The 10,454-nt window shown below is 33.7% G+C and overlaps 1 protein-coding gene across 2 annotated transcripts; it reads left to right on the top strand.

Moving 5' to 3' along the window:
• Window positions 1-3,313: 3,313 nt before the first annotated feature.
• Window positions 3,314-7,258, top strand: LOC143238405 (uncharacterized). 2 transcript variants are annotated; one of them, XM_076478576.1, is made up of 4 exons: window positions 3,314-3,467; window positions 3,984-4,438; window positions 4,488-4,737; window positions 7,078-7,258. In XM_076478576.1, exons 2-4 carry the CDS (start codon window positions 4,000-4,002, stop codon window positions 7,094-7,096), a joined length of 708 nt encoding a protein of 235 aa, XP_076334691.1. In that variant the 5' UTR covers window positions 3,314-3,467; window positions 3,984-3,999; the 3' UTR covers window positions 7,097-7,258. The 2 variants fall into 2 exon arrangements, with proteins under 2 accessions (XP_076334691.1, XP_076334690.1); XM_076478575.1 differs by having other exon boundaries at window positions 3,324-3,576.
• The last annotated feature ends 3,196 nt before the right edge of the window (window positions 7,259-10,454 follow it).

Here is a 10,454-nt window from a genome sequence, read left to right on the forward strand (position 1 = left end):
TGAGGTGAAATATAAAGAACGTGTTAGTATCAGTCACTCTTGTCATTATCAATACAGACTGTGAGGTGAAATATAAAGAACGTGTTAGTATCAGTCACTCTTGTCATTATCAATACAGACTGTGAGGTGAAATATAAAGAACGTGTTAGTATCAGTCACTCTTGTCATTATCAATACAGACTGTGAGGTGAAATATAAAGAACGTGTTAGTATCAGTCACTCTTGTCATTATCAATACAGACTGTGAGGTGAAATATAAAGAACGTGTTAGTATCAGTCACTCTTGTCACAATCTGAGGTGTCATTATCAATACAGACTGTGAGGTGAAATATAAAGAACGTGTTAGTATCAGTCACTCTTGTCATTATCAATACAGACTGTGAGGTGAAATATAAAGAACGTGTTAGTATCAGTCACTCTTGTCATTATCAATACAGACTGTGAGGTGAAATATAAAGAACGTGTTAGTATCAGTCACTCTTGTCATTATCAATACAGACTGTGAGGTGAAATATAAAGAACGTGTTAGTATCAGTCACTCTTGTCATTATCAATACAGACTGTGAGGTGAAATATAAAGAACGTGTTAGTATCAGTCACTCTTGTCATTATCAATACAGACTGTGAGGTGAAATATAAAGAACGTGTTAGTATCAGTCACTCTTGTCATTATCAATACAGACTGTGAGGTGAAATATAAAGAACGTGTTAGTATCAGTCACTCTTGTCATTATCAATACAGACTGTGAGGTGAAATATAAAGAACGTGTTAGTATCAGTCACTCTTGTCATTATCAATACAGACTGTGAGGTGAAATATAAAGAACGTGTTAGTATCAGTCACTCTTGTCATTATCAATACAGACTGTGAGGTGAAATATAAAGAACGTGTTAGTATCAGTCACTCTTGTCATTATCAATACAGACTGTGAAATATAAAGAACGTGTTAGGTGAAATATAAAGGTGAACGTGTTAGTATCAGTCACTCTTGTCATTATCAATACAGACTGTGAGGTGAAATATAAAGAACGTGTTAGTATCAGTCACTCTTGTCATTATCAATACAGACTGTGAGGTGAAATATAAAGAACGTGTTAGTATCAGTCACTCTTGTCATTATCAATACAGACTGTGAGGTGAAATATAAAGAACGTGTTAGTATCAGTCACTCTTGTCATTATCAATACAGACTGTGAGGTGAAATATAAAGAACGTGTTAGTATCAGTCACTCTTGTCATTATCAATACAGACTGTGAAGTGAAATATAAAGAACGTGTTAGTATCAGTCACTCTTGTCATTATCAATACAGACTGTGCAGTGAAATATAAAGAACGTGTTAGTATCAGTCACTCTTGTCATTATCAATACAGACTGTGAGGTGAAATATAAAGAACGTGTTAGTATCAGTCACTGTGAGGTGAAATATAAAGAACTTGTCATTATCAATACAGACTGTGAAGTGAAATATAAAGAACGTGTTAGTATCAGTCACTCTTGTCATTATCAATACAGACTGTGAGGTGAAATATAAAGAACGTGTTAGTATCAGTCACTCTTGTCATTATCAATACAGACTGTGACTGGTGAAATATAAAGAACGTGTTAGTATCAGTCACTCTTGTCATTATCAATACAGACTGTGAGGTGAAATATAAAGAACGTGTTAGTATCAGTCACTCTTGTCATTATCAATACAGACTGTGAGGTGAAATATAAAGAACGTGTTAGTATCAGTCACTCTTGTCATTATCAATACAGACTGTGAGGTGAAATATAAAGAACGTGTTAGTATCAGTCACTCTTGTCATTATCAATACAGACTGTGAGGTGAAATATAAAGAACGTGTTAGTATCAGTCACTCTTGTCATTATCAATACAGACTGTGAGGTGAAATATAAAGAACGTGTTAGTATCAGTCACTCTTGTCATTATCAATACAGACTGTGTGAGGTGAAATATAAATAGTATGTTAGTATCAGTCATTATCAATACAGACTGTCAGGTGAAATATAAAGAACGTGTCAGTATCAGTCACTCTTGTCATTATCAATACAGACTGTGAGGTGAAATATAAAGAACGTGTTAGTATCAGTCACTCTTGTCATTATCAATACAGACTGTGAGGTGAAATATAAAGAACGTGTTAGTATCAGTCACTCTTGTCATTATCAATACAGACTGTGAGGTGAAATATAAAGAACGTGTTAGTATCAGTCACTCTTGTCATTATCAATACAGACTGTGAGGTGAAATATAAATAACGTGTTAGGATCAGTCACTCTTTTCACTATCAATACAGACTGTGAGGTGAAATATAAAGAACGTGTTAGTATCAGTCACTCTTGTCATTATCAATACAGACTGTGAGGTGAAATATAAAGAACGTATCAGTATCAGTCACTCTTGTCACTATCAATACAGACTGTGCGGTGAAATATAAATAACGTGTTAGGATCAGTCACTCTTTTCACTATCAATACAGACTGAGGTGAAATATAAAGAACGTGTTAGTATCAGTCACTCTTGTCACTATCAATACACACTGTGAGGTGAAATATAAAGAACGTGTTAGTATCAGTCACTCTTGTCATTATTAATAAAGACTGTGAGGTGAAATATAAAGAACGTGTTAGTATCAGTCACTCTTGTCATTATCAATACAGACTGTGAGGTGAAATATAAATAACGTGTTAGTATCAGTCACTCTTGTCACTATCAATACAGACTGAGGTGAAATATAAAGAACGTGTTAGTATCAGTCACTCTTGTCATTATTAATAAAGATTGTGAAGTGAAATATAAAGAACGTGTCAGTATCAGTCACTCTTGTCATTATCAATACAGACTGTGCAGTGAAATATAAAGAACGTATGAGTATCAGTCACTCTTGTCATTATTAATACAGACTGTGAGGTGAAATATAAAGAACGTATGAGTATCAGTCACTCTTGTCACTATCAATACACACTGTGAGGTGAAATATAAAGGACGTATTAGTATGAGTCACTTTGGCTATAATCAATAAAGACCATGAGGTTAATTATAAGGGATATGTTAGTATATGTGTTTTTTTCAGGCTCATACCTTCTAAAAATATTTTTTGTTATTATGTAAAAGGGGAATCTTTCATCGTTTATGTTACATACACAGAGTACTGGTTTACCTAGAGGTGTAGAGTCAGACCGGTTTTCTTCACCACTAAACCAAGGTCAAATATTACTTTCTTTTGTGTATTAAGGGAAGAGCGCCCTCTGATAGTCGGGAAAAACCTTGTATCTCCAGTATTACTAACAGAAACGTTACGTTTAATGATGAGCTAATCTTTGGAAGACAGTTCCGTTTTTTGTGCTAAGTATTTCTGAGAATTTGGGGAAGACCCAGGTCTCAAGCGCCTCAAATTTGGGCTTCATTCTTTTTTTCATTTGAACAGGATACGGACCACGTACGTTCACGTGACTCAAGGTAATATATATATATACATCGTCCAGTGAAAACCTTATAAATAGTTGTCCAGTAACAGAGATTTAATTTGTCTTTTTCTCCAACAGGTTTGAAAAGCTGATATCGGAAGGTGAGGTTTTTGGTTCGAGGAGATTATTTATTAACTACGATTCTCAGTTAATAATCTAATAAAAAATTGAATACATTGTTGGCGTAGTAGCTTTGAGATTAATCAATTAAACTCGCTTTTGATATCCAGTTATTAATGGTTTTTTATCACTTTTTAGAATAATAATTTTATAGTAATATTAAAAAAATTGTATTGTCCTTTGAGGATTCGCAAAGAACAACAACGACATATTTTTGTGATTTAAAATATTTAAGCCTTTCGGTGGCTTTTATAAACATTTCACTAAGTAAACAAATTTACACTTATTTTACAAACAGTAAATCGTAACTTAGTGAGCGAAGAGAAGTGTTCCTGAAATAAGGTACTCAGTTTTACCTGACGTATAAAAACCGTCTTTTTTATTTCAGGTAAACTGAACCAAAGATGGGTGTCAAAGAAAACTATCTGACGATTTGTGTCAGTTTCATAATTCTTTTCCACGATGTTTGTTCATGGGAAAACCCTCGTGATGATTATGAAACTTCGGGAGGTGGAGGTGGGGGAGTGGTAGTCTCTTCTTCTGGAAGGGGTTTGGGGAAGGCTGGTCATCATGGGGATGGACATGCAACGTTCAAAACGTTTAAAACACGTAATGGCGAAGGAGTTGTGGGGACCTTCAGCGGACGAAAGGGTGGTGGAGGAACTGCGTTTGCATTCTCGTCTGGAGGAGGAAGTAGTGGTGGTGGTGGTGGTGGAAGCTTTTCGAGTGATGCTGGTGGTTTATCAGGTAGAAGACTAGGTAGTGCTGGGGGATATGGATCAAGTAGAGGAGCAGAGGGAGGATTTGGATCAGGTGGAGGAGCAGGGGGAGGATTTGGAGCAGGTGGAGGAGGATTTGGATCAGGTGGAGGAGGAGGGAGGATTTGGATCAGGTGGAGGAGCAGGGGCAGGATTTGGATCAGGTGGAGGAGCAGGGGGAGGTTTGGGAGGACTAGATTGGGTAGCAGGTGCCGGAGGAGGAAGTGACATTGTCGATGCAATACAATCGTTTGCAAGAAAAGGACTTGGTGGAGCCTTGGGCCGAGCTGGACATGGAGGAGGAACAGGAGGAGTCGTTTCAACATTTACGTTTGGAGGAGCAGGTAACCGTCATGGTTACCGAAAACCTTGTAACACTTGTGGGTAAGTTTTATATAGTTTGTTTCAAAGTTCTGTAGTAAAGTTACGATACGTTTTTACATTTTATGTTTAGGTTTGTAGCATGTCATCTTATACAGTTTATATTTCTCAAAAGTGTATCTACTGTAATGAATATTACCACCTTAAGCCTATTAAGAGCTGGAATCCTTGATGTTATACTTTATTTTAATTCGTATCTTAAGCCTACTAACAGCCCCAATCCTTTGTGTATTGCTTTATTTTATTCTTTATATTTTGGTTTTATTTAAAGTTTTCAGATATTTTGTTGATATTTCTCATAAAGTTCATTGTACATTATTACACATAAAGTTCATTGTACATTATTACACATAAAGTTCATTATACATTATTACTCATAAAGTTCATTGTACATTATTACACATAAAGTTCTTTGTACATTATTACACATAAAGTTCATTTTACATTATTACTCATAAAGTTCTTTGTACATTATTACACATAAAGTTCATTTTACATTATCACACATAAAGTTCATTGTACATTATTACACATAAAGTTCATTGTACATTATAACACATAAAGTTCATTGTACATTATAACACATAAAGTTCATTGTACATTATAACACATAAAGTTCATTGTACATTATTACACATAAAGTTCATTCTACATTATTACACATAATGTTCATTGTACATTCTTACACATAAAGTTCATTTTACATTATTACACATAAAGTTCATTGTACATTATAACACATAAAGTTCATTGTACATTATAACACATAAAGTTCATTGTACATTATAACACATAAAGTTCATTGTACATTATTATACATAAAGTTCATTGTACATTATTATACACGGTTGGTATTCTATTTGGTTGGAAGTTGAGCAAAAAGTGATTTATTTTCCATAAAATTAATTCCTATGACAAATCATTATAATAGTGTGTTCAAATAATATTTTACTTAAATCAAGACCAAACACATCCTGTATACTTATTATTCGACGTAACAAATATATGTTATATACAGCGTCAAGGGATATTATATTTTCCTTTAATGGACGTTAGCTAAGTATATCCATTTATTCAATCTTTGTTGGCAAAGTATAGACAGCTTTACAAATCTTTACATGATGATTGATTCAATGGGATCGATCGATTAGGTGATGGAAACCATGAAATAGTTACCAGTCCATGACGAACGTATATTATCAATTATCCACTTATTAACAGCGACAATATAAAATACTTTAACTTGAAGTGTGCGCCATCTGACGTTATCAGTATTATATATTAAATCATACTCGTCACGTTGTCAGTTTTTATATATTAAATCATACATATCACGTTGTCAGTTTTTATATATTAAATCATACATATCACGTTGTCAGTTTTTATATATTAAATCATACATATCACGTTGTCAGTTTTTATATATTAAATCATACATATCACGTTGTCAGTTTTTATATATTAAATCATACATATCACGTTGTCAGTTTTTATATATTAAATCATACACATCACGTTGTCTGTTTTTATATATTAAATCATACATATCACGTTGTCAATTTTTGTACATTAAATCATACATCTCACATTGTCAGTGTTATATATTAAAGCATACATATCACGTTGTAAATGTTTATATATTAAATCATACATCTCAAGCTGCCAGTTTTTATACATTAAATCATACATCTCACATTGTCAGTGTTATATATTAAATCATACATCTCGTTCATTATCATCTTCTATCATCATTAATACTTTATTATCACGAATTCCATTATCATTCGATTTTCATGAAACGCACTTTTTTTCACCAGAAATAATAGAACTCTCGGATATTGAAGTTCATTGAGGAAGTTTTCACGTTTTTACTAAGAGAGTAAATGTTCTTTACTGCAATACTTATAATGTTTACTCGGTTTTTACTTCACGTTTTACACAAAGTTACTTTAGTTTACTCTGCCAAAATAAATAGTTAATGAAGAAGGGTTTCACTGATTTCAGATTGTTACAAAACGCTCACAACGGTCACCATGTTATTGTTCTGAGGTATTACATCTAAATGTCATCGTGTTGAGTCAGAAATATACTTGATTCAATAAAGACATTACGTAGGTGTAAAAATTGTTGCTTTGGGCAGTGGTTGTTTTACAAGTAAAGTTGTATTTATTCAGCACCATTCAAGACATTGTAATTACGTGTGTTTCTCAAAAGAATAATAGAGTACACCGTTTGTTCAACACACATTAAAACTCATTAAAACTTTTAATAAACTAATTTATTAAAATTAGTAAACGTTCATTGTTCAATCTCTTATTTGTTTCTCTGTTTATCTTTCACCAGGGATCAGCCTATCTGGTAACAGTGACGCCACTAAGTGGTAAAAGCGGAACATAGTCCTAAAGTAATAAGAACATTATACCTTTCTGTGGTTTGTTCCGGACAAATTTTCCTTCCAGTCTTCAAGTGGTACATTTTTTCCTTGTACATATTTTAGTGGAAAATAAACAACGATTTTCCTGCAGTGAGTTTTGATTGATCTACTCTTCCCAGTTCAGTTATTAGGTCTTGATGGCAAATTATACGAATTTAAAGTAAATGTATTACTTCAATAATATTTTGTTATTCTACATTAAACGACGAAATGAATTAACCTAATCATGAGCTATAATCTCATCCGTTAAGTAAAAAAAACTTACAAACTTACACAATGAATAACAATAACAAGCTAGGAAACAATTTCTAGTTTTATTCAACAACAATGTCTCCTTCTGGGCGAACATTCATGTAAACCATTATAGGATTGAAAGGTTTAGTTTGGAAAACTGTCTTGCTGAAATAACCAATATGTCCGGAGATATGGTGATGAGATCAGATGATGTACATGGGCAGAGTGTCTGTTGAACTGCTGTTAAGGTCAGATGATGTACATGGGTAGTGTGTCTGTTGAACTGGTGTTAAGGTCAGATTATGTACATGGGCAGAGTGTCGGTTGAACTGGTTATTAGGTCAGATGATGTACATGGGCAGAGTGTCTGTTGAACTGGTTATTGGATCAAATGATGTACATGGGCAGTGTGTCTGTTGAACTGGTTATTACATCAAATGATGTAAATGGGTAGTGTGTCTGTTAAACTGGTGATTAGATCAGATGATGTACATGGGCAGAGTGTCTGTTGAAATGATTATTAGATCAAATAAAGATATTCAAATATTGTTGAAATCGTCATACAATGAAGTTGTTCATTTCAAGAATTTATAACTGTACAATCTATGTAGTTTTGTTTTCATCTCTGAAACATGAAAATGATGAACAATATTGGAGGGACTGAAGCAATAAAGTGGTATTAGAGAGTCTAAAACAATGGAAGGATATAGTGGGTCTAAAGCAATGACAGGATATAGTGGGTCTAAAACAATGGAAGGATATAATGGGTCTAAAACGATGACAGGATATAGTGGGTCTAAAGCAATGGAAGGATATAGTGGGTCTAAAGCTATGGAAGAATATAGTGGGTCTAAAGTAATGGAAGGATATAGTGGATCTAAATCAATGGAAGGATATAGTGGGTCTAAAGCAATGGAAGGATATAGTGGGTCTAAAGCAATGGAAGAATTTCGTGGGTCTAAAGCAATGGAAGGATATAGTGGGCCCAAATCAATGGAAGGATATAGTGGGTCTAAAGTAATGGAAGGATATAGTGGGTCTAAAGCAATGAAAGGATATAGTGGGTCTAAAGTAATAGAAGAATATTAGAGGGTATGAAACAGTGGAAGGATATTGGATGGATAAAAACAGTGGGAATGTATTGGAGAGATTAAAGACAGTGGAAATATATTGAATGGGTTAAAGAAATATAATAAACCAGGAGTTAAGTGTTCCAGCCACGTGACTAAGGATGTTATAGATTTTGTTGTATATTCACCAAAAACCTCTAACGAACCATTTTAAGGAAGGTTTAAAGTATCTCTCATGTTTCTACGTAATTACATATTGTGTATTATTCAAGGTCTCTGGTGATAAAAAGAAGGCTAATTTTTTTCTTCTAAACGTTTATGTGTATTCACCATATCAACTGATCCGAGGAAGGTTTTGACAGATTGCTCAAATAAAGAAACAAATGATAAGTTGAATCAGAGAAGTGGCTGCCAGCCAACAAATTAAGATTGAAGAAACACCACAGAGTTACTGAGAATACTATAAAATGATGTTAATATATATATTTACATGTTTCTAATTGTATTTATTCTAATTTTATATTACACGTGAAATGTGCCCTTGTTTCTCTTTTGGCACATTCGTCGAATATAACTTATTGTTTTCTTACGACAGTGTTTTTTGTCCGAATATTCGCAACGAACGTTTTTATATTTTGTTTATAGGTATAAATCATACCCTAGATTTATAATGCTTTTACGTTTTTAAACGTGTTGTGGCACTGGAAGACAGACATTATAACGTTATTTATTTTAGTAATTCTTTGGTTTTTTTGTTACTTGTAAAGCTACTTGTGGCGTATCTACGCTAGATGTCGGTAGCTTGTCAACTCCACCCACTACCAATTCTTGAGAGTCTCTTTTAGCAGCAGAAAATGGGATTGACCATCACATAATAACGCCCTAACGGCTTAAAGGACAAGCATTTTCGGTGACGGGATTTGAACACGTGAACTGTGGTTTGCGAGTCGATCGCCCTAAACACCAGTACAGTTTTTATTGCAAAACTGTAACAACGGTCCGTTTGAGTTCTGTAAACTGCGATGAATCGAATCTCTAATTTTAATGTCGTAAGTTTCTAAACTTATCGCTTATTTAATGGGAGACCTTAGTCAGTGACCTTAAAAATAACGTTATTCTCAACACTTCTACATAACCTTAAGAAATACAGAACAAAATTCATAATCACCACTAATATTGAACAAAGATCATAATCACCAGTAATGTCATAACCACCGGTAATAATGAACAAAGGTCATAGCCATTGGTAGTATTGATTAAATATTATAACCACCGGTGATATTGAACTGATATCATAACCACCGGTGATATTGAATTGATATCATAACCACCGGTGGTATTGAATTGATGTAGGGAAGACAGTTAGTTAACAGTACTCACTGTCGATTCTTCAGCAACGTTTCTCTGACTGAATATTGGGATTTGATTGTTATCCTTATATCGCACACATGTCCTCAAAGTGCAGGTGAATTCTCGTAGCAAAGGGAAACGACCGTCAACGCTCGGGTATAAAGAACTTGCACCGTAACCACTGAGTCACTTCCAATCTCGAGGAATATAAAGATAAAATACGTTTTCCAGAAAAGTCAGTAGCTCCAAAAATATACAAAGTCTGTGTTTATGTTGTTTGTGTTTATGTTGTTTGTCTTTTAAAAATTTAACTAAGTCTTTAAAGTAAAGACAAACAAAACAAGATCTGAACCGTTGGAAATATTAGGGACAACAGAACTCTTTCAAACTGATTGACTTTTTCTATTATCACATATAAAAGACAATACAGATTCTAGAACATTATACAGACGAAACTATGGACCTTGCTGGGTTGATGGGTGTTTTCAGTTGGTTTTGGTTTTGTTTCACAACATAAGGGATAAAACAAATGTTTTAAATTCAGTCTAGAGGTTAAGAAAATAAAGATGAATACACGTTTTATAAACGTATTATATTTTAAACTGGATTTAAATGAAAAAAGGACAAATGTA

The sequence above is a fragment of the Tachypleus tridentatus genome, chromosome 13 (genome assembly GCF_004210375.1).
Source record: "Tachypleus tridentatus isolate NWPU-2018 chromosome 13, ASM421037v1, whole genome shotgun sequence".
In the NCBI taxonomy this organism is placed as follows: domain Eukaryota; kingdom Metazoa; phylum Arthropoda; class Merostomata; order Xiphosura; family Limulidae; genus Tachypleus; species Tachypleus tridentatus.